Source organism: Diadema antillarum, unplaced genomic scaffold, assembly GCF_040938485.1.
Source record: "Diadema antillarum isolate AM-2024a unplaced genomic scaffold, OU_Dant_1.0 seq00000389_RagTag, whole genome shotgun sequence".
Lineage (NCBI taxonomy): Eukaryota > Metazoa > Echinodermata > Echinoidea > Diadematoida > Diadematidae > Diadema > Diadema antillarum.
The window spans coordinates 472,759-498,157 of NW_027271386.1; the positions used below are offsets into that span (position 1 = coordinate 472,759).

Below are 25,399 nucleotides of genomic sequence, written 5' to 3' on the forward strand. Positions count from 1 at the left end.
GCCTATTAGGCCTACATGCATAAAACATCAAATATGATGCTTTGACTAATCTGACTTTACTTCTCAACGCCCTAAACACTGCTTGCTTATACAGCGTTCTCACTGAAAAAAAAAAAGATAGGCCATAGAACTTCTAGACACTACGTATTTTATGGTCGAGTACCAAGGGTATCGAACATAGATGAGTAGGCCTAAATGCACTTTTGAGCAGTAGGTTCATAACCTGAGCAGCACTTTGGGTTCTGATAGTTTCTCATTGTTCTTTAAATCTATTTTCATAGGCCTATATACACATGGACAACATAATTATATATCATCAAAGAAATATGATTTTTTTCGTCAACATTGCAATCATGACTGGAATTTCGTCCTCAGTGGTAGTCTCCGCTAAGTAGTTATTTTTTATTTGTTTTTACTCATCAACATAGGTACTGTCCGGAATCCCCCCCCCCCCCAAAAAAAAAAAAAACAAAACAAAACAAAAAACAAAAACAAAAAAAAAACAAAAAAAAAAAACAAACCAAACAAACAAACAAACAAATAAAACAAAACAAACACAGTATCAACAGCAACGACAACAGAGAGCTATTCGAGTAGGATTTGTTATTATCAATAGGCCTAAGCTCCTAAAGAATCTTGCCAATTCTAGAATCATTTGAAAAAAGACTTTTTACAGTGCTGCATTTTATTTTATTTCATTCGATATTGGTAACAAGAGCTCTGTTTGAACCAATCAAAACCATCCTTTTCTTTGACTCAAAAACATACATTTATTATCTAATTTAAAGTGGGGAGGACAAAAATCTCTTTGTTATTAAAAGTGCACAATACATTGTCATGTACTGTAACTGTATTACGTTGGTCCCAACAGGGAGGTGAGAGGAAAGATACATAACACACATTACATCACAGGGTAGTTTTCGGTTGTATAAGGAGTTGGCTGCTCCCTGTATTATGACAATCCGTACGACCTGCAATGGCAATTCGTGTACAGCAGTGTACGGACAAGAACACTTGTTGAAGCAGCTAAAACAGTTTTGCACTCACGATTATGTATGGGTACTGCACTCAGAACTGCACTGGTCTACTCCGCTACGTACTCTGTAGTGATCTTCAGGATCGAGCCAAGCCTGCAAGAGTTTACAGCGCAGTGTATCGTATGTGGACGTACACCTCAGTACGTGAATTATATTCCTCTACAAACAAGCTCTGTCGACGCATAGGAGCAGGTCTTTCTGCCGTGAAAAGTGCGTTTCGGAGACGAAGTGAAGTCGTTCCGTTCCGAATATTGCGCCAAGCAAGTCATAAATACCAGGAAAATGGCATCGCAACTTGGCGTTAGATTGTGGTCAGCGGCCAGAAAACTAGATGTGGTCCCGAAGTCTGTAAGTAGGCCTAGATTCTCTTACATGAGTCAAATTTACAAATTGATGTTGTGTTGTGGCAATTGTGCACCGGTTACTAGACTAGACCTGCCTACTAAATTGGTACTCCTCGAGTCCTTCACTTAGTTTCAGACCTTATGAACACGATGAACCACTAGGTGCTCGTTCATTTTCTTTTTCTGCCTTTTTTTTTAAATGATATTGATGGCAGGGCTTATTTCGTATTTGTGTTTGAGAGAGGTAACAGTTACCATACAACACGATACAACTACCTTCTACTTAGACAGAAAGATCCGTCCGTCCGGAGGACTCTTTTTATATTTTGCCATTAACGTTGTCCTCCGTATACGGAGGGGATCCGTGAAGCCAGACGCAGTCTCCGCGGAACATTCCCCGACGGACAGATAGATACAGACCGATCTTTCGGTCAACCTTCTACTCAGCTCAGGACCTACTTAATTAAAGTAGATCTAAAATTTTACTTTGATTAGCTGAAGACATTTGATCCCATCAGCGCGGTGTGCGTGGGGATTATGCTGGACTCCAATTATGATGTATGATTGAGGGTACCACCTTTCGTCACCCTAAGGATCTACAGCTTGTTTATTCCAAAAGTATAAAACAAATTCGCCCAATTTTTACCTCAAATATGCCATGAATACTGCAGTTTGTAAACACCTGGATCTCTGTAGTGAAATGACGCAATTTCAGTGCATGGGATGCATTTTCTTCGCGTGGCTTGAAAGGGCCGTTAAGGGTACCTCATGATCGGCACCCCTACCCTCCATAGGTAATAGACTTCTACACGTGAATTTCACAGCCATGCGTCGTTACTGAGCGAATGTGTAATTGAAACATGTTTAATTTGGTTTGTTAGTTTGTTTATGAGTGTGATTTTTGTTACTTCATTTTTATTGTTTTCAGAGCTAGTGCAGTGGCACTTAATCCCATGCGTACCTTTTCGTTCTATACTATATGCATACCAGTCCGGGAAACCCGCTCATGAGGACCGCTCCCGCGTACGAGGACTGCCCCGCCTCATGAGGACCGCCCCCACGCCTCATGAGGACCGCCCCCATGCCTCATGAGGCCCGGGGGGGAATGCCTCATGAGGCCCCCTATTCACTTCTATTCATCTCACATCTGACGTATAAATTGTCGCAACTTTGCACGGTGATTTTTTGTTACACACACATGTCCACTATCCATGATGAAAAGAAGAAAAAACTTAAAACATGTGTGTTTTAATGGGCGCTCTGCATCGGTTGATTAAAACTCGATTTTTGAAGAAAAAAAAAACAGGATTTTTTCTTCTTTTCATCATGGATAGTGGACGTGTGTGTGACAAAAAAATCACCATGCAAAGTTGCGACAATTTATACGTCAGATGTGAGATGAATAGAAGTGAATAGGGGGCCTCATGAGGCGTAGGGGCGGTCCTCATGAGGCGTGGGGGCAGTCCTCATGAGGCGGGGCAATCCTCGTACGCGGGAGCGGTCCTCATGAGCGGGTTTCCCAGACTGATACAGCCATGATACGCACTGTCGCAGGGTGCCGATGTCAAGGTACCCTGCAGATAGGTGGTACCCTTACCATACGTTGTAGGTAGGCAGAGAGCGACTCGACTGTAGTGTAAGAAGGCTATTTAACACAGATGGAGCAATGATTACCATATATTTCTGTGTTTTCTCTCTCTTCCCGTGTCACAGATAACTTCAAGCAAGCTTCTGAAGCCGTTTGCTAGTCAGCGTGACTTTCATTTCACTGTTGGCGGAAGGCAAACTGGAGATGGAGCAAAAACAAGTCAGGTTTGTATGCTAACAGAAAAAAGTTTTCAGTAGTTCCACCAAGGTGTCAGGTCCAGGTATTAGATATGGTCTGGGGAACAGTTTGTGAAAGAAAAACTTGTCTTGGTAACTGTAATATATTCTATCTATAAATTTTAGTTTCCCAGTACCTTATTATTGTTTATGAACTTCCTGAAGTGCCTTGAATTGTCAGATAGGCCTACTTGCAATATTGAAATTGATTATTTGCATTCAGGCTTTTCATTGAAAAATAAAATAATGATAATTATCAGACACATCGATTTCATGGTGTTGTTGTGACTCTAATATTCACTTTCTAAGAAAAAAAAAATTATGAAGGACTTTGAAAATTATGCATCGTACCATAGATCTATACTTACAATGTAGAGATTGTAGTCTAACACTGGTTACTCACAGGTTAAAATTGAATTCTTAAAGTGCATGATTTTGTCATTAAATTGTGGAGTCGAGTCTATTCTCCATTGAACACAGCAGTAGTTATTGAAAACTGAAGGAAAGCATTTTGCCAATGAGGTGACAAGGCCTCATATTTGAAAATCATTAAATTTTGCAAGAGCTTTTTTGTCATTTTTGCTACATTTTTTTTTTTTTTTTTTTTTTTTGCAATGAACAATAGCATCACTGTTAATGTGAAATACATTTGTAGTGTAGTTGGGATCAATATTTTGTTATTAATAAGTATTAAATTGTATGGTTACATTTTTAAACTCTCATCAGTATTTTTGATACTCAAAATTGAGTTAGGATCAAACTGAATGTACGATGTGTGCGAGTTGAGATGGAAGGTCTTATCACCTTAGGGATAAATTTTACTGTGTATGTATATTTTTCCGTGGATTGTAGTTTCCTTTATATGTGTAATCCTTTCTTAAAACTTTGTGTTGTTTCAACACGTACACCAGACCATGCTAAATAAATACAGGTCAAATTGATCTTTGAGACGCACTGTGCAATGGCTCTCATATCACTACTGCTTTATTGTGTTGTCTCAGACATTGATCTGTGTCAACAATTGTTTGTACATCCTGTACAGTGTTGTATCTTGTTAACATTGCCCTGGCTGTAGTCAACATACAGTATGAGCATTGCAGTGTCTTAGACAAGGTCTAGACTAAAAAAATTGGTATCATATTGTCTAAACATACCCAGAGCATACCCATAGTACATTGTACATGCAGTATGATACAATGTGTATGGATCTTAGTACCATGGTACGTACAAGGGTAGTACATTTGTGATCCACAATATGCATTTTCCACCCTGTGTCTATCTTGACACCTGTAGGTGAACATAAAATTCTTTGAGTATGGATACAATGTAAGCAGACTTAGAAAATACTGTGACACCTGCTGAAACTTCACCACGTAAGCAGACCGTCAAATTATTGTTTTGTTATGAAGCATTTCACATTCAAGATAACAAACTGTCAGAAAAAAAAAAAAAAAAAATGTACCAAACTACAGGCTGTATACTTCAGTTCGGGGCGTTAAAGAGGGCTGCCAGAGAAGAAACATGATAATGTACTGTAACAGTAATGCCCATTTTCATCATGTTGGCAGCATACACTAGAAATATCACTGGTATTATCTGTCTGGTTCTGAGAGGAAAAAGAGATAAATACAGTTCTCTGTTATGTGTCACTGTGTCTTTCTGCACAGATCTCCCGTGACTACCCAGTGGTGGACCACACGTTTGATGCTGTGGTAGTCGGTGCCGGTGGGGCTGGCCTGAGAGCAGCCTTTGGGCTCGCCCACGAAGGGTTCAAGACTGCCTGCGTCACAAAGCTGTTCCCCACGAGATCACACACAGTGGCAGCACAGGTAGAAGAAGAATTCAATCCCTCATCTTGTTTTCAGAAGAGCAGGTTGAAGCTGATGCTTAACCAATTGAAGACTAGTCCCGAATGTACCTAGGCATAGTTTCTATGGGAAGCGTATGTTATAGCACAATCAGCTCATTCTCTATGACCCCGTTTACAGTGCGGGGCTGGGCGGAGCCGCGGCCGAACTGCGGCCGAGTCCAGCCTCAATTGCGAGGCTGGGCCCCGCAATTTTGTCCGTTTACACTGCCGGGCTCGGCCGTGCTTTTGATTCAAACCTTTCAATATTTTGTCGTAGTGGCGCTCTGCTTGTAAACAAACGCAATTTGGTATTGTCTGGTTTTCAGACCCTTTGCCAAATGAATTCCGTGGCGACGAATTCACCGTTCGGGCAAAGGCCTTTGCCGAAGGAAAAAATCCTTTGCAGGACAAAACCACCTTAAACTATACTAGTTTTCGATGTTGAGGGGGTTAATATCCTGAATAGCGAAAGATGCAGGCAGAGGGTTTGGAAGCCAGACTAAAATTGGCCGCGCAATTGGCCACGCATTTGGCCCAGTTTGCGTTTACACCAAGAAAAGGCCGGGCTCGGCCGCGGCCGAGCCGCGGCCGAAACCACTTCCAGAGCGAGGCCAAATGCGAGGCCAATTTTGGCCTCGCATTTGGCCTTTTGCGCGTTTACACTGAAATAAAGGTAGACTCGGCCGCGGCCGAGCCGCGGCCGAGCCTCGCACTGTAAACGGGGTCTCTGGTTGAAATGATTGTCAATGAAGTGTTCTGGGCACCGTGTCATGAAAGTTGTCATCCCTGACAAGTTGTCAGTCTCTGACAATCACCATAGTTACAGTCAGTCATCAGAGCTTCTCAGCCAATCAAAACAAACGATTTGGCTGATATTGTCAGAGACTGACAACTTGTCAGGGCTGACAACTTTCATGAAACGGTGCCCTGATTGTCTTGTTGTCATGACGTACTTGACATTAAGATTGTGGCCAAAGTTTTCTATTGATTTCCACTATTCATAAGAGATACCCACTGGTCTAATAATCAGCTGATGAACATGAGCTTACAAAACAAAAGAACGGTGCAACAAGTTCTGTAATGCTGACCAGAGATAAAAAATACCAGGAGAGCATAGTTTAGTCATTAAAGGTCATGTCCATGAAAATTGTACAATACTTGGGGATAACCCTGTGCAGTAAAAAATTGTAAACTGAACAAACTACAATTGTCAAGTCATTTGTTCGTTGCATTATCTTCATTGCATTTTTTTTTTTTTTTACTGATAGTACCTTATTGAACAGTGTTCCAGTTCCAAAATCTTTTGGTACAAAGTTTATATGAATTAAGTTCTGCTGTGTAGGTGCCTCTTCATATTCAGTCAAGCTTTAAACTGTGGCAGAAATCTTGGCATATGAATTGACAAGTAGAATGGGATACAATTCTGACTCTCCAAATATACATTCCTTTACATTACACTGTGCATACATTTACATTGTAGCTCAGGGTTTTGGGGACATTAATGCCCTGTAAGATATAAAATATGCATGCCCAGTTATTCATGTTAGACATTAGCTCATACATACTTGGCTCGCCATCTTCTTTTTTGCTCACGGTGCACACACACTCACAAACACACACACACACACACGAACACACACATAACTTTTCATGTGACAAATTTTATGATGCCCCATGTACACATGACATGGCACTGCAGTTTGAGCTTGTTGGCAAGCTTCAGACAAAAGAGGTTTTATGTCTCTAGTGGAAAGCAATTTATATGTGTACCATTGCTCTGCATGGCTCTAAAGCTTAATATATTACTTTGCACTTTGATGCTCCAATAAAGATGATTTTTATACATGTATATATGGTTTCCTTTAGTTATCACCTTTCTGATCTCATGATGTACATATTTGATCATCAACAGAATAGGACAATAAAATGCTTCAACAGTAGGGCGGTGGAATGAATTCAAGTGCATTTTCATTTCATTCCATGTTAAGTTTGTGCATGTATAAGCATATAATTCATGTCTCATCACATAAGATATTGAATCACTTAGATGGAATGAAAATATGTGAACAACATAATTAATGCACTGTAGGTAAGATTACAAAAAGTCACCTGTTTATTAAATGATATTGCTTGCCCATTCTTACAGCAGATTTCAAAAGTTTCATTTTGACCTTTCAGTGTACCAGATGACTTTTGAAAATTATAAACCAGAAGAGTTTCTGGAAAATATTCATATGTATGATAAAAATTGAATTGACAGCCATTTATTGTGGCAGCTTATGACTTATATTAATATTGTAGTGCCATACTTACAATGTATTAAAAAATGATTGATATATCTTTTAGTTGGGTAGATATATTAATAGGTGGATCAATAGGTACATGTAGATGAATATTTAGATAGATGGGTAGATAGATGAATGGATGGATTCACTTATAGATAATTTATTGATAAAATAGACTGATGAGCTACAAATGTTAGATAGATAGATACAGAGCTGCCAACTAGTACTCATTTTCAGTAATTTCTACTGAAACTGGAGAAGAATACTGAAGGTTACAACAAAATTACTGACTTTAGGAATCATTGTCTGTGATATATTGTATTGCACTGTTAAGGATTACTGATTTTCACTCAAAAAAGGTGCAAATTACTGATTTTCAGCCATCAGAGTACTGAAAGGCTTTTACAAAAGTTGGCAGCTCTGTAGATAGATAGATAGATAGATAGATAGATAGATAGATAGATAGATAGATAGATAGATAGATAGATAGACAGGTAGGTAGGTAGATAGATAGACAGGTAGGTAGGTAGGTAGGTAGGTAGATAGATAGGTAGATAGATAGATAGATAGATAGACAGATAGATAGATAGATAGATAGACACGTAATAGATAGATAAGGAGATAGGTTGTTAGGCAGACAGAGACAGACTGACTGACTGAAAGATTTATTTGAGTTGTCCATTTGTACAATTTACAGGGAGGCATCAATGCAGCACTTGGAAACATGGAGCCTGACAACTGGAGGTGGCACATGTAAGTCATCTTCTACTCAACATCTTATAATGAGTAACATTTTGCTTTGAATAATAGTCCAGGGGGGCATTTCATGAAGGAACTTGTCGGATAAAATATCTGACAAGTCAATTATATCCGACAAGTTTTGAGAAATTCTTTAGTCTGATTGGCTGATTTCTCTGAACTTGACGGATATAGTTGACTTGTCGGTCATTTTATCAGACAAGTTCCTTCATGAAATGCCCCCCAGGACATTTGAACTGAGTATCCATCAGAAACCTTGTTGGCAAATCCCACCAATTAGTATTACAAAGTACATGTAGCTGCGTCCCGACAAGTTAGAGCCAAAAAATGAGGGCATTTTTCTCTTGTACATAAAACATACAATGTATGTGATGTATTTAGGTAACTGTGATGACAACATCAAATTCCTCTTTAATTAAAAACGCTCCATTGACAGCCATCATGATATCATACAAAATCGTATGACCACTCAATGCACATGTACCAGGTATGTCATTGTTTGCTACTTAACCCTATTTTAACTGGGCTATTTGAGACCAAGTTTTTTACTGTGGGGGGGGGGGGGGTCAATTTGACCCCCCCTTCAGATCTCGGCCGCCGATCGCGCGATCGCCGCAAAATTTTGCCTGAACATAGAGCCGGATGTCAACTACATGATTATATGGTCATACAATAGAAAAATTTGATTTTGTGTTTTTTAATAAATTAATTATATAAATGCAAATTCATGCATGAAATCATATTTTCACCTATAACTCCATTAAAAAGATTGAAGGATTGCTAAATTTTTGTGTCAGAGTTCCTCAAGACACATCAAACAATTTTCTTGTAAAAAAATAGCACAATCAAAATCAGTTTCTTTTTTTTTTTTTTTTTTTGTTCATTTCTTACATATTTTATTGTTTTTTCGGCCTTTTGTTTTCTATTGTTTTTTGGCCAAAATTTGTTGCAGGCACTTTTTCAAGCTTATCTACGTTAGAATTGATTAATTTCAATGGTTAAAAGTTGAAATAATCTAATTTATATCAATTAAACAAAAAAACACAATTTGCATTGGATTTGCACACAAAATCATGAATTTGAGCCGTTTTCGGGTTGACATGCATATATTCAAAACATTGCGTAACTTCAGAACGGTGTACCCGGATGTCGCAAACTTGGTCTCAAAATATGCGGGAGACTTCAATGAAAAAAGTCATGAAACGACACGGCAAAATCTTGGCGCGTTGCGGAATTGTGGCGCGAAATGTCGAGGGGGGGGTCAATTTGACCCCCCTCCCCCCAGTTAGAATAGGGTTAATTTGTTTTCTTCAAATAAAAAGTAAAAAATAGGGAAAACAAAAAATCTTTTTTTCTTGATAATGTTTAACATTCAATGTACCTCAAGAGTACAGCTGAAAAGTGTGTTTTATTTGCATTTGTGGGAATGAACATAGCTTGTGCTTCTTGTTCCTAGCCCATTTGTTTCGTGTATTTCTATTTCCTGACTATGGAAGTGCTACCTCTCTAGATATTTCACTACCTGTATTAAGATTTGCCCTTTGCCCTTTGGTCACATGGCTCAGGTATGACACAGTAAAGGGCTCTGATTGGTTGGGAGATCAGGACGCCATCCATTACATGACCGAGGAAGCTCCCAAAGCCGTCATTGAGGTGAGTAGATAACAGTTCACCATGTTTCCAATACAGCTGCTATTACTGGCAAGCATAATGTGCACGATGCCAACTGGTGGTGTGGTAAAGCCCTTTAGCTCCAAAACAGTGTAAGTACAGTAAAGAGAGCTGATTCTGGCAAAAGCCTCGAAACTCAGATGATTCCCATTATGGCAAAGCCCTCGGGGTGGCAGTTTTCTTTTGTTATATTGAAATTCATCTCAAAATTCAGATGACTCCCATTATAAGAAAGCCCTCAGGTTGGCGGTTTTCTTTTGTTATATCGAAATTCTTTATTACCAAATTATAAGGTGTATGATGATATTGAAAGATTATAATTTGGGGATATGTATTTTAACTTTGTTGTAAGGAAATTTTGGTATAACTGTGTTCACTTAACATGTGCTCCCTATACTCTCACATTAATCCTCTTTCATAGTCATGTTTGATGTTGATGAAAATCTAAAGAGCTGCTTTAACCCGTTGAGGATGGACTGATTTTGCGACAACACGCATTTCCCACAGACACCTGTCCTAGTATACTCAGGACTCATCCTCACTGGGTAAAGAGGGATACGTAGTCAAGGCTTCCATTTGAAAAAACAGTATCCAACAAATGTCCACTACAATGATTTTAGTGTCCATGAAGACATGCTATAGGCAGCAACCAATCAAGCTGGAGTGTTTCAGTGGCTGGCATTGTTCCAACTATTGAGTCACAGCTGCCACAAATCTCATACAGTAAAACAGAAGCCTGGACGTACATTTCCAACAAGAATTTTCTCCTCTTGGCTTCGGACAGCTGGAGAACTACGGCATGCCTTTCAGCAGGACGGAAGACGGGAAGATCTACCAGAGGGCGTTTGGCGGCCAGAGCTATGACTACGGCAAGGGAGGCCAGGCCCACCGATGCTGTGCCGTGGCAGACAGAACGGGTCACTCCCTCCTCCACACACTTTATGGGCAGGTATGGATGACAAATTTTTACCTCGACAAGAGAGTCAGTCATCAAAACATGCTGGAATGTTGGCATATATGTATAGACAACATGGAAAAGCAAAACACGTCGGTTGAGAATGAGTGGGGCTCTAAGTTGCCTTGAACACAATGGCCCGAATTCACAAAGGTGGTACAATTGAAACCATGGTTTAAACCATGGACAATTTGTATGGAGCGCCAGATGTCGCATGGCCTATTTCGTAAAGAAATCAGTCATTTCGTCGACTAAATGATCATTTCATAACAAAATGACAACATTTCTGAACATTTCGTCAACGAAATGGTCATTTCGTCAACGTTTGCTCCGTACAAATTGTCCATGGTTTAAACCATGCTGTCAATAGTACCACCTTCGTGAATTCAGGCCTATGGGTTTAGTGGTAACTAAATGCCCATGTCATTTTCAGCCGACGAACAGTTATGATGATGAGACAACCATGACAGCAAGATGAATTGTTCATAGTGTTTACAATGGTGATATATTAATTATGATAGTATGAAAGTAAAGCACGTCCAGCATTGGCCGACAGCTCCTTATTTATGTTACATATTTCTGGGATGACATGAAGGAACCATTTTGCTTCCAATAATGATGTGTTAATGGTAATAATGGTAGGCATAATAATGATGATCATGGTCGGCACGAATGTGTGTAGGATTACTATGTTATGGTCAGATAGTCATAAGAGATATTGACATGATTCCGATGATGACAAGGTTCGTGATCAGAACTATCTATTCTCTCCGATCGGCAGTCCCTGCGATACGACACCTCGTACTTCGTCGAGTACTTCGCCCTCGACCTCATCATGGAGGAAGGGGAGTGCAGGGGCGTGGTGGCGCTCTGCATGGAAGATGGATCCATCCATCGCATCCGCTCCAAGAACACCATCCTTGCCACTGGGTAAGCACCTAGGCTCCCACCAGTCCACATTGCCTTGGGAATGTCTTTTTATTCAGTGACAACTGTTTCATGAAATTTGTAATCTATTCAAAAAGGAGATGATGAGTGATATGCAGCAGTCTTGACTATTTCTATAGAAATTGCAGTGTACAAATATGCATGTTATGAAGGGCATTGGTAAAAATTATCCACGCGATAGTAACTTTTGACTGTTAAAAAAGTTACAGAGGTTGGGTAATATTACCAATGCTTGACCAAGAAATGTTCGTTGATTGTTTTTTTATGAAATGATGACATGAATTTAAGACTTTGACAGCCATTTTTGCAAGAATTCCTGGCACCATGAATTCTAGGCAAACTGAACTGTACACTTCAACAACTGCCATGCATATTTATAAATGCACATGAATGTGAATTCATAAGCATGAGCCTGAATATAATATATCCAGCCCATTGACTGTTCTCTTTCTGACTCTGTCTTCTTGCAGTGGCTATGGGCGAGCCTACTTCAGCTGCACCTCTGCACACTCCTGCACTGGGGACGGCACAGCCATGATCAGCAGGGCTGGCCTCGCCAATGAGGATATGGAGTTTGTGCAGTTCCACCCAACAGGTAGGCACAGTATTAATCCCTTCCCCCAACAGGTAGGCAGAATATTAATCCCTTCCCCTAACAGGTAGGCACAATATTAATCCCTTCCCCCAACAGGTAGGCAGAATATTAACCCCTTTACGGGACAGATGTGTTATCATCATCATCATCATCATCCAGTATTTTTTTTTTCAGATATGTCTTCGGTAAGGGGTTGGCTACATCTAATACTGTAAAACACGGTATTTTCGCGGCATGAAATTTTCGTGAATTGGAGCCGACAGCCTGTTTCGCGGCATGAAATATTCACGAGTTGCCTCTAACATCCAATGCATATTGTGTAGGCAAGAACTTTTGCATGCATTTTAATTTCGCGAATGTTGCCACTCACGAATTAAAATGCATGCGAAAATTCCTCGTTTTACAGTATGTCTTTGGTAAGGGGTTGGCTACATCCAATATCTCACTCTTACTCCTTCATCTGACAGGTGTGTTATCATCAGCACCATCCAGTTCTGATTCGGGTTTGTCCGTGATGATTGGGGTGGCTGGATTTACCTCACTCTCACAGCAAATGCTCTCACACCTTCTCGCCATCTCGCATTCCTCCTTTCTCAAGCCAACCTTCCCAAGCTCCTCCTCGACCTGTCTCTTCCACATCTTCCTAGGTCATCCTCACTCTGATGGCTCACTCACTTTGAACTCCCGCACTTTCCTCGGAACGTGATCATCATTCTTCCTCAACACATCTTCATACCATGTTGTCCGCTATACGCTGCAGTGTGTATGATGTCAGAATATACGTTGATAATACTGTATGACTGTGTGTATGCTCTATGTATTACTGCTTGTTGGATGGATGGAATTAAAGTATTATTGGAATGAATTAGATAGTAATGATAATGATGATATTAATGATAATGATGACAATAGTAATGATAGTGATGGCTACTTGCATAGTGCTAAGATCCACCTTTCAACCTCAGTCATGATGTTTCTTGACAATTTATGATTTGGTAGTATGATAATTGTCTTTCTTTTGTCTCTCCATCAGGTATATATGGTGCAGGATGTCTCATCACTGAGGGTTGCCGTGGCGAGGGAGGATACCTCCTGAACAGCGAGGGGGAGAGGTTCATGGAGCGCTACGCCCCGACGGCCAAGGACCTTGCCTCAAGGGACGTCGTCTCTCGCTCCATGACCATTGAGATCAGGGAGGGAAGGTAAAGATGACAAATGGTGTTGTTCAGCCCTTTATATACTTTTTCAGGCCAATTGGCACAGAAGAACCCCATAGCACTGTACACATGGGCAACAGAAAGAATGCTTCATATGAATCAAATTTTATGCATGTTGAGATGTTACAAGAAAACATCAATTTTTAAACTTATGGTGTTTTTTTTTTCATTTAGCAAAATATTTTTACATGAAGTTAAAGTCTTTAAAATGTGGCCTAACAACAAAATTTTCAAACCTCTGTGTATGTTGAGTATACAAAGAAAGCACTGTATTCATTTGTTGTGTATGCCTACAAGGGCCATCATAATTTGAGTTTTTGGAGCAAGTTGATATCTTCGTAATTTCCCATAAGAGTGTTTGAGCTTGATAACGGCCAGCATCTATGTTATGATAAGGTAATAGACGTCACTGAGTGTAAAGAATTGTATCTTGTGCTAAGGTTAAAAAAGGAATTCCAGTCCAGTTTTAAGTTAGTCTGATAAGAAAGAGTAAAGTCGTACTAGTACAATAGTGAAAGTTCAATCAAAATTGGATTAGAATTAGGAAAGTTATGAAATTGTGTAAGTTTTGCTAGTTTCTGCAGAACAGTTCTTGTACTGTTGATATGAATATGCAAATTGTTGAGCAGATGATGTCATCACCTCACAATTTTCCATTGATCGTGTACTCAAAAATGATGAAAAAAAAATCAGTGTTTCTCTTGGTGAAGTGTAAAACATGATGTAGTTTACAATGATGGTCAGTTAGATATATCAGGTTTTGAGACTGGGGCACAATTGTGTTAGAATGAAAATTCAGGGAATTTCAAAATTGTACGTACAAACTGTATGTATGGCAAGTTGTGAGGGGATGACGTAATCACTTCACTTTTTGCATATTCGTATTGACTGTTCAAGAACTGTTTCCTGAAAAATTAGCAAAACTTAAAAATGTCATAGCTTCCTTACTTTTCATCTGATATTTATCAAATTATTATTGTTATGTTATGAAAATTTTACTCCTTTTCAGATTAACTTTCAACTGCACTGGAATTCCCCTTTTAGTGTGTTGTATTTCATATCAGTGAATTTGTCATGGTGTAGGCTGTAGGAGACTACATTGTGTTTATGATAGTGTGGTGTTGTAGTTTTTGTACCTCTGATAGGATACTTCATAAGTTTTTATGTTTGGTGAAGTGATCTGTGTTCATGCCCCCGGGAGTGTAAAAGTGAGGGTGAATAATGTTATGTGTTCCTGTTTCTCAAAAAGGGGCGTCGGCTCAGGCAAGGACCATGTGTACCTCCAGCTGTCCCACCTCCCACCCCAGCAGCTTGCCACCAGGCTGCCAGGTATCTCAGAGACGGCACAGATCTTTGCCGGGGTAGATGTGACCCGCGATCCCATCCCAGTTCTCCCCACGGTCCACTACAACATGGGCGGCATCCCAACAAACTACAAGGGTCAGGTGAGTGAATGCAGCACAGATGTGCAATTTATCATTATAACAGAAGCAATAAGTTACTTCCTTTTAGTTTGTTCTCTTTATTTGTGAATGAAATACTTTTCTTGTTTCCAACCCAAAATCTGGAATAAAAATTCTTGAGCTTTGTTTTGACCTCTTCTCAGTGAAAAGTCTTTGACACTACGCTGTCCTTTTTTTTTTCTTCTTCTCTCTTGTTTTATTAGTTTGGGTTAAAAAAAAAGAAACAAGCATACCAGTTCACATGCTACCAGTTATCTTCCGCACAATTTGCACGCTGACAGTTGATTTGTTGTTAGCTGCCTGCTACCATGGTAACAGCAAATATTGTAACTTGACAAAATTGCAGTCTGTTACCATGTGAAATGGTATGCTTGTTTTTGCCAATAAAATTTACAAAATGATGCATAAGATTTGGAAAACAATTGTTAAGTTAGATGTTCATGGTGAAGTTAATTTTGTCTCGCATCAGGTGCTGAAGTACACCCAGGAGGATGGAGACACGGTGGTTCCAGGTCTTTATGCTTGTGGAGAGGCAGCCTGCGCCTCAGTCCACGGCGCCAATCGACTCGGCGCCAACTCGCTGCTCGATCTCGTCGTCTTCGGACGTGCCTGCGCCCTCACCATCAAGGACGAGAACAGGCCAGGAGAGCCCATCCCAGAAATCAAGCCGGTCAGTTTGTGCTCTGTCGTGCTTTGGTTTGCTTGTCTTTTGTTTTGTTTTGTTTGTGTGTGTTTGTGGGTTCGTTTAAATATGTTTGTTCGAATCTTGAGTGAGTAGGTAGCTCAATGTTTGATCAGAAAAAATTTTCCCATCTTCGTATTAACTATTTTCGGCATTTGTCATATTTCAGTACGAGTCTGAACATGTAGATGCAGGATTGTGAGTGAAGCATTGAGCTCTAGGAAAATTTTTGATGGAAACAAATGATGCAGATGGATATGATGAACCATAAAATGTGTGGAGTATTGTTACTAAGATCAAATGTTGACGTTAGAGAAAATTTTTAACTACTGTCAACTCTGCAAAGTAAAAGTCACTATTGTTGAATTTTCCCCAAGGTACTTTTCAAAATGTACTTTCTCACATGAAGATTGGATTGAGTTTGTGCAAATTACATCATGTAAGATAACATTGCTGCTGATTTTTAAGTTTTTGGAGTATCATCTGATAAACTCAATGAAAAATTGAACACACGTACCATATTATGAGCACTGTTGAGATGACAATGGCATTTTGAGTAGGCCTTTTGATAATTTGACGTGATTAATTTCTTTGCCACACTAGCAGCAGAGTTTATGAAAAGTTTGTCTATTATCCTTGTCTCATTTCTTCTAATCTGTCTCTTGATGCCTATCCACTCTACTTTAAGTAATTTAACAGGGAACATTCAGAATAGTGAATTTCCCACATCAGAACAAATTGATGTGCTGAACTAAGATTTGACCAATTCTATTTTGATGGAATATGCACATGTGGGCAAGAGCTACGAGAAATTTTTGAGGAGTTAAAGGAGTTTGACTAAAATGAAGAGAACTACTGTTCGAGACCAGTGTTGACATGCAGATAGAATTCTAGAGCTCTCCTATATGATAACACACCTTTAAAGTCAGAAAGAAAGAAAAAAGACAAAAGGCTGTAAAGGTTTCCTCACAAGAGGCACATGGCTTCAGCAGGACTGAATACAGTTGTAGGTTGAAATTTTGGACTGAATACGTTAAAATTTTTGATCGAATGAGTTGAAATTTGTGTATCTGTGTATTTTTCATTCCAGAATGCTGGAGAAGCTTCAGTGGCCAACCTAGACAACTTGAGATATGCTGACGGTGACATCCCCACAGCTGAGCTCAGACTTAAGATGCAGAAGGTGAGTAGTCCCACCCTGGCAGCAGTGTGCATTAACCCGTTGAGGAAGAGTCCCGAGTATACTCGGGCAGGTGTCTATGGGAAATGCGTGTTGTAGCAAAATCAGTCCATCCTCAACGGGTTAAAGACTTTGTGGCATTGGGAGAGAAGGTTGGCCTGATTGAATCAATTAATCTTCATTCGCTGCCCCACTGGGATATTCAGGAAAACCATGACTATTGCAGGCCTGCGAGAATAGATTGTGCATCAGCGAATATGCACACCAAAGCAAACACTCATTGGTAATAGTCAACTCAACTCAACATTCAGTGGCTACGTCAACTCAAGTCAGTATTCTTTGGCTGCGTGTGTGCTACGTGTAAAGCGGTACACATTTCCTTTTCTACTGACATTTGCAAATTTATCTGAGTCAGGCCAGCTTTCCCATTGCATAGTCTTCTCTCGCTATGGCATCTTTCAGACTTATAATATTTCAGTTGATGTAATATTACACTGTCTGCTGATTAATGATATTACAGTTGAACCTCTCTTATCCGGCCTCCCTTTATCCGGATCTCTCTATTATCCGCCGTGATTTTTTTTTTTAATAATTACGGGAGGAAAGGGGGATTCCCAACTCCTTGAGAACTCCTACACAAACACACATGAATTACATATACTTGATACATTTCTTAATAGTTATTTAGGTAAATAATCCCAAGAATTTATAAAAGAAAGTGATTTCATTCTTGCAAACACGAACCTCTATTTTGGGGTCTGTTACTGAGTGTAACAATGAAAAGGTTGCAGTATACATATTACTACATGTGGTACTACAATGGGCTACTGTATACATGTGTATGTATATCATGTACATGTATAAAGCATTGAGTCTCCCGTATCCGGCCAAATCCCTTATCCGGATGAGCCCCGGTCCCGACTTGTCCGGATACGAGAGGTTAAACTGTACAAGCTCAGGTTCTGGATCTGCTACACCACTCCTTTTCACTTAATAGAATATTAGCCGTCCACAGCGGCATATGATACAAATAGTGCCAATGCCACAGACAGGGACTACTGTTATTTTCAGATGTGAAGGTTTTATGGATTTCACATGTTGACCTTGTAGCCTGAAAATAGAAACACAAAAATGCATTGTTACCCAGGCTTAGTGTTTTTGGTTTATTCTGATAATTTTTGTTTTGATTATGAGTGAATTGACACTCGCAATCAAAACAAAAACATGCAAAATGCATCATAACTTACCAAATGCAAAAATGTACTTTTATAGTGCAATGTTGCTTTCTTGCTATAAAGAGGACATAACTCACAAAAGTTTTGTGTTCTTGACTAGCATTTGTTCAGAGGAATAGTGGTAGTGAACCAGCATTCCATGTTATGAGTTGTTTAAAAGTTTGCACAGTGATGTAAATGAGGAGAGGTTTGCAGTAACACCTAATCACATGGTGTTACGCCAAAGCTTTCTCTCTCTCTTTGCACGCTTATTCTAAGTTTCTTCGTTCGAATTGACATAAGTGCCATGAGAAGTCCAAGTGAGACAAGGGTATTGAAGAGTCTAATTCCTGCTTGTCCCCACAACAGACTATGCAGAACAATGCCGCTGTCTTCAGAACCGGCGAGACGCTGATAGAAGGATGCGAACTGATCAGTGACGTCTACTCGAACCTGGACAACATCAAGGTGAGAATATTGCTGTCTGACATTTGCAAGTATGCGTAGTCTGAAATGAAATTTTGTCCACTCAAAAATGCAGAAAGAAGTTGCCAAGTTTTCATTTACTCCGCTTTTCCTATCCACTCATTTCCTCCGCTTTTCCTATCCACTCATTTCCTGTCTTTGTTGTCTTAGTTATACTAGATATGCCTATAAAAGACCTTTGCCAAAGGAATAAATAGCTATACAGTTAGCTATACCAGTGCAAAGCACCATGCTATATCAAAATAGCTATGTAATTATGATCATTAGGATTCAAATGTGACGATCTGCGATGTGAGACCTTGCGTTGTCACTGTTTATCCTCCTCTCTGATTTCAGTCATTGAAGTGGCCTACATTGAATATCAATTTTGTCAGATAGATCATACATGAGTCCAGTGGGCACTGGTATTTTAATCAGGCTTTCATCTCAGCCAGCTGTAAACCAGCTTTATTTTTACTCCCCTCATCCCCTCACTAGCTCTTTGACCGAGGCATCGTGTGGAACACAGACCTGGTAGAGGCCCTGGAGCTACAGAACCTCCTGCTCAACTCGGTCCAGACCATGTACAGCGCCGAGAACCGCAAGGAGAGCAGGGGAGCACATGCCAGGGAAGACTTCAAGGTACTAGACACAGTCACCACGTCTCCCCCGATACTGCAGGAGGCTTTCTGAGAATTCTAGTAGCTCTTTGGCCCGAATTCGCAAAGGTGGTACAATTGAAACCATGGTTTAAACCATGCTTTATGCAAATTTCTTCTGCGTAAATACGATTTTAAACAGATTGCATACGTCAACAGACGTCCAGTAGCAAACGCGCATTGATACGCACATGTCAAAGGCACACCTATTTCGTGCGTATTGTAGACCATGGTCTAAATTTGTACCATGGTCTAAGGTTAAACCACCTTCGTGAATTCGGGCCTTGAGGTCTAGATAGGAAAGTGTACAAGTCTCCCTGATTTAAAAAAAAAAAAAAAAAGGTATTGTTGCCTGAGTAAGATACAAGCAACACAGAGGTATCTCCTTGGTTTCGATTTATGTATGTTTGTTGCCCATTGGTAACCATCTGGGCAAGCTTACCTCTCTTATTCTTTCCCCCTTCTTGAGCTCTTAATATCTTCCAATGGTTCTGCCATTGCTTTCATCATCTTCGTGGATCTTTGAGCAAATATGAATTCTTTGATCTCCAAAGTCATAGCATTAATGATCGATGAAAGGATCAAATGATGGATTTGTATGACTACTGTACTTAGAGTCTCAGATGTAATTTGTGTTCTACAAAATGGTTTATTATTATTACACTGTAAAAGCAGACATTTTTTGTACAGTGGAAACTCGATATAATGAGATGGTCGGAACCGAGTCATTTTCCTCGTTATAGCCGATATCTCGTTATATCAGTAGGCATAAAAGAAGGCATAACATAAAGACAATTATTTGCACATGTGGGACTACCCATCATCTTTCAATCAATACTGATAACTTGATAATGAGTGTGAGGGAATTGCTCACCTTTATGGGTAAGAAGATGTTTTTCGCCAATGAAATCCAATATCAAGAATGTGTTTCTGATTAATTGTAGATGTTTGAATCTGTAAATTACATACCGGGTAGCTTGCGATTGTGTCAAGATCGTCTGTGGATTAGTTGGTTATGGTATGGGTGTGTGGGATATAACATGGTCTGCACAATGCTGTGTGTGTATGTGACACATTCTGTATGCACATTATGACTGCGTGTGTGTGAAGATGGGGAATTCCCTACGTAGAAAGCCAATCACAGCACCAGATTGCCTCACACCTGCTAAACGTCATGATGATGTCATGTATACATATGGCCGTCCCACCACATTTTCTGCATGTATCAGTGTGCGCCCACACACACACATACACGTACAACATGCGGTGCTAGCTGGAGTGCACTGAAGAAAATATGTGTGTGCAAGACAGTTTTTGGCGCATCGAGATTTACAATCTCGGAAGGTGATAGCACAGGCGAAGTAAAGCTTTACCCGAGGACATTTTGCTTTACCTCGCTATAACAGGTTTGATTGGCTATGTTTTTCTTTGTTTGGAAGTGACAAAATTTATCTCGTTATAGCAGTTATTTCGTTATAGCCGATCTCGCTATAAGAGTAGCATTTTACATAGACTTGTGTGGAAGGAAATTTGGGACCGGGAAAATTTCCTCGTAATAACCGATATCTCGTTATAGCAGTGTTCGTTATACCGAGTTTCCCCTGTATAAGTAATTTTTCATGCTTGGCCTGGTATGATGCATCTCTATTGTTTGTAATTCCACAGAATTGAAATATAAAGTATTTATTATATAAAGAAAAAAAGATTGCATGTTTTTATTTTTGCTTTATTTTCATGTTGCACGGATGCGAGAAAAAATCCACGCTATGAAAATGTCCACTTTTACAGTAAACCTACCGTGGAGTGACGGAAATCAACGCGGTGTTTTGCAGCGTAACTTTATTACCTCATAACATTAACTCATTCGTTGTGCTACCCCCGACAGGACCGTGTGGACGAGTTTGACTACAAGGTGCCGCTCGAGGGACAGGAGGAGAAACCGTTTGAAGAACACTGGAGGAAACACACCATGTCCTACATGGATGAAAAGACGGGCAAGGTGAGTGCAAGTAGAATATCCTGTCATTCCCCTCTTAAAGGGCATTCCCCTCTTAAAGGGGAAAATCCCGTCCAAAAATAAGTCCGCGTGATAAATAAGAGTAAAATCTTACGAGTTCAACAGTAGAATTTTGATCGAAATCGGATGAAAAATAAGGAAGTTACGACATTTTGAAGTTTCGCTTTTTTGGGGGGAAACAGTTCTTGAACAGTCAATATGAATATGCAAATGGCAAAGTGAGCATGTCATTCCCTAACAACTTAACAAATAGTTTGTACATGAAATTTTGAAATTTCCAGTTTTTTATTCAAATGCAGTTATGCCCGAGGCTCAAATCCTTGTATATCTAACTGATCACTATTCTGAAGTTACAGTGTACTCGACCAGGAATAACATCATGTTTCAGACTTCAATGACAGAAACATTGAATTTTGTAATTTTTTTGTACACAATCAGTGGAAAATTGTGAGGATATGACATGGTTAGCTCACTCATTTGCATATTCATATCCACTGTACAAGAACTGTTTTGCAGAAATTAGCAAAACTTTAAAGTCGGACGATCGTCATCCCTAATGGTAGGTAAACTCCGAACGACCGAAGTTTGTGCATGCAATTGCGCAATGCCAGACTCGTGCTATATCCATAAACGTGTGGGACAATATGCTGCCACTGAGACACGTGTGTGTATGTGCGTGTGTGTGTACCCATCATACACAAACATTGTGAATGCGAGCTGCGGTGATTGGAGGAGAGAGGCCAGAAGATGCATGGCTCTTTTGGCCTCTCTTCATGCGCATGTGCACTGAGAGTGTGCGTCCATTCGGAAGCTCTCGTGGCTCGCTCAGACAGCCATTTTGAGTCAGGAGATTTGTAGCACAGAACTCTTGTAGTCTAGAGTGTTGTTCACTGTGACCCATTGAGCCAGCGCTATTCTCATTCGGGGTCACTTCATTTTGATACAGAATGGGGGAGGCAGCGTGTTGCGTTCGTCTCCGTGTCGCACAAACCACTCGCCACGATTGTATGCCTTTAAAATGTCATAACTTCCTTATATTTCATCCGATTTCAGTCAAATTTTTACTGTTGAACTCGTTAGATTTTACTCTTTTTTATCAGGCTATATTTGGACTGGGTTTCCCCTTTAAAGGCATTATATACCATTTGCAGATGAAACAAAAGACCCAGCTTAGTGCTTCTAAATAGTTCTAAAATGTGAGTTTAGGATAGAAACAACCAATGTAAAATTTGAATCAGTATAATCAATGTTTAAGTATTGTTGAATATCCAAAATGTAAACAGTAGTTATAATAAAAATGTTTCTACACTAAACCGTCTACAGTTAAGGTTTATTGAGAAAATCACTGATATCTCCTTATATTTTATTCTTTATTGCAATTTTCTTATATATGGTAGGATGTTTTGTGATACAACTGACCTACACATTTGCATCAAATGTGATAACTTAAACATTTTTAAAATCACTGCTCCCACCGGTCAACTGTACCTTTAAAGTTTGTGTGTCCCTTTTTTCAACTCCAAAATTCATTCCTTTTATAAGTTTGTATATTGTAGTAGATGACTCAGACTTTCCTCATTATAAATTTGAAATTTTGGGGGATGAAGGGGGAAACAATTGTATAGATTTCCAGTGAATTTGTTCGAACAAAACAAAAAAATAAAAAATCCAACTGTTATTCACGATACAGAAGGGAACCATATTCTAGAGTGACATGGGTCAAGCTGTGCATTTCTTTTTAAAAAACTCTTAAGGTGTACTATGGTTTCAAGATTTCATACAGGTTGCAAGACATTATTCTTCAACCGTACAAAATTTCATGACGTTTGCAAAAGGCATATATAACCTTTCAAGTGGAAGTATGCCTAGAAAATTATTTCATGCGACTAAGAATAGAAATATGAGAGGAAATGGACAGGGAAAGTTCGAGCAAATACTAATCAAAGCTGTAAAAAATTATGGTGTTTCGTAGCTGTGATCACTCAAGCACAAATTGGCAAATCTATGATTTAGCTGTGAGCTCATCTCCATTAATCCTATGCGTAAAATTCCATAAAATCTCTTTTTTCCGTTTTTGGTGACGGAATACATTCTTTGCATACACAAGTGGTAAAGTTGTAAAGAAAAATATTTACAATAATTGTATTATGGGCACTAATGATAATTACTTTGACAGGAGAAATGAAAATTATTACAGTACAGGATTCCAAGTCTGGTGTCCTAACCCGTGAAAGCCGTATGACTTGAGGCGCTCATTAACATCTTTATACTTGTGTTTCACACGGACAGGTCACACTGGACTACAGACCGGTGATTGACCACACGCTGGACCAGGAGGACTGTGCCACAGTGCCACCAGCAGTGCGATCCTACTAAGGGAGAAAGGATACCAGTCTTTGATACCAAATGGAAGCATTATACAGTATGCAGTGGGCAAAGAGGAAAGAGAACCCACAGCACTGGACATATACAGAATTTTGCCCTTCTTATCTGATGGGCCCGACAAAGTGTGTTGTTGGTTGTCTTATTTGTTTCAAGCCATCAGAGTGCAGGCAGATGGATAATCTTCAACCTGTTGCCATGGCGACTGCAGCATTTATTCACATTTTTTTCTTACTACCATTGTGAGCTTGGACATCTTCATGAAATTTAGACTGGACTGTTATGGTAGTGTTGGTGCAAGTCACTGGAGCTCCTTCATGAGGCGGTCCCTCCCCTTTTCCAACTGTCGTCAATTTAGAAAGACAAACACCACACTCCAAGACCTGTTATGTCTAATTTGTGTCGAGTTTGTACCCAGAGTTTTTCAAGTATGGTTCAAGTTGTGCAGAGCTGTTCTCGTCTTGTTGTAATCGAGTGTGTGTGAGCTAGCTACATGTATCCTCAAGTTACAAAGTTATCATATTGGAAGGGTATTAAGTACAGGATAAAACATGATGAACGAAATTAATGCAAATGAGATGTGTGGTGCACATCTCTTGGCATAACCAAATTCATTGCCTGTTTCAATCCCCTGGCTACCATGAAAAGGCCAAGCATTGTGTACAAGTGCAGGTGCTCCTTGTATATTTGGAGCCTGATACTCAACTTCCTAGGATGGTATGATGCCATTTTTTTACGTACACACCAGTGCATAGCTGAAAGTTGAAAGAATGTTGACCTATGGACCCTGAATGACCTTTGAATGTTGTCCTGATACACCATGGAATCTGGGGACAGCGTGTTGCAATACCAAATTAAATTATTAATAATATATTTCATGTGTGTGAGGGTTGTTTTTTTTTCTTCTTGTCTGGCACATACATTTTATGATGACTTCTTCTGTCACTTAGAGATGCTAGTACTTAACCCTGATTATGTGTTAATTCTCAGAAACTTTCTATTAGATGGGCCAACATTTATATTTGTCGCTCTCTTTTTTTTTCTTTTTCTTTCTTACAGGAGGAAATTCTATATTAATATCTTTTTGATATACACTAATGTTTCTTGTATTCACTATAGCTGAAGAAGCTGACTGAAAAGAGCCAGAAGGGCATTGTTATTATTACTATTTTCTGTGAATATCATATGATCCCTTCCTGCTGTAAAACTGATACTGACCGGACTACTAGTATTAGCCTACTGGGACATGGTTTTTTGAAACACTGCGATAATTTTGAGGTCACCCTTAAAGCCTTCTGCTTTATGCCATTTTTCTACTCTAACACCATTTATCATGTGATTTGTGATACACTTTTAGTGTTTTCTGATACTTCTGGGTTTTGTTTTGTTTTGTTTTGTCTTGTTTTTTCATGTGGATACAGATGAAATATAAAAAAAAGGTCATTATGTGTTGATGTACAGATGTGAATGATTTACATAGAGGGTTGACAATGTAATATACATATCACACAGTGAAGTATTTATTGATCTCAATGACAGTCTGATTTATTGAGTAATGCCATTAGACATTTATTTACCTCATGTAATGCTTATTTTCCCTATCATCTTGGAGGTAATTATGATATTTGGAATATGTTATTGCCGGTACCTCAAACTATGCATAATCATACATTTGCCTGCAGAAATTCACACAACATTCATTGTGAAACACATTTTTGGCAAGTGTGATGTCTCTATGACCCCCTGTATGCTTGATTTTACGTCAACAGCAAGAGTCAAAGTGCGATGACCTTAAAGGAAGAGGCATCAGACATGTACATGATGTGTGTACGGAAATTTGGTCCAGTCAGCAC

The 25,399-nt window shown here is 39.5% G+C and overlaps 1 protein-coding gene across 1 annotated transcript; it reads left to right on the top strand.

The window, feature by feature from the left end:
- Positions 1-1,312: 1,312 nt before the first annotated feature.
- LOC139731937 (succinate dehydrogenase [ubiquinone] flavoprotein subunit, mitochondrial-like) lies at positions 1,313-24,319 on the top strand. The gene is made up of 16 exons (XM_071642811.1): positions 1,313-1,385; positions 3,095-3,193; positions 4,873-5,034; positions 8,037-8,092; positions 9,664-9,751; positions 10,554-10,718; positions 11,506-11,654; positions 12,143-12,267; positions 13,301-13,469; positions 14,734-14,929; positions 15,417-15,617; positions 16,720-16,812; positions 18,393-18,491; positions 18,987-19,130; positions 21,033-21,146; positions 23,454-24,319. Exons 1-16 carry the CDS (start codon positions 1,320-1,322, stop codon positions 23,538-23,540), a joined length of 2,013 nt encoding a protein of 670 aa, XP_071498912.1. The 5' UTR covers positions 1,313-1,319; the 3' UTR covers positions 23,541-24,319.
- The last annotated feature ends 1,080 nt before the right edge of the window (positions 24,320-25,399 follow it).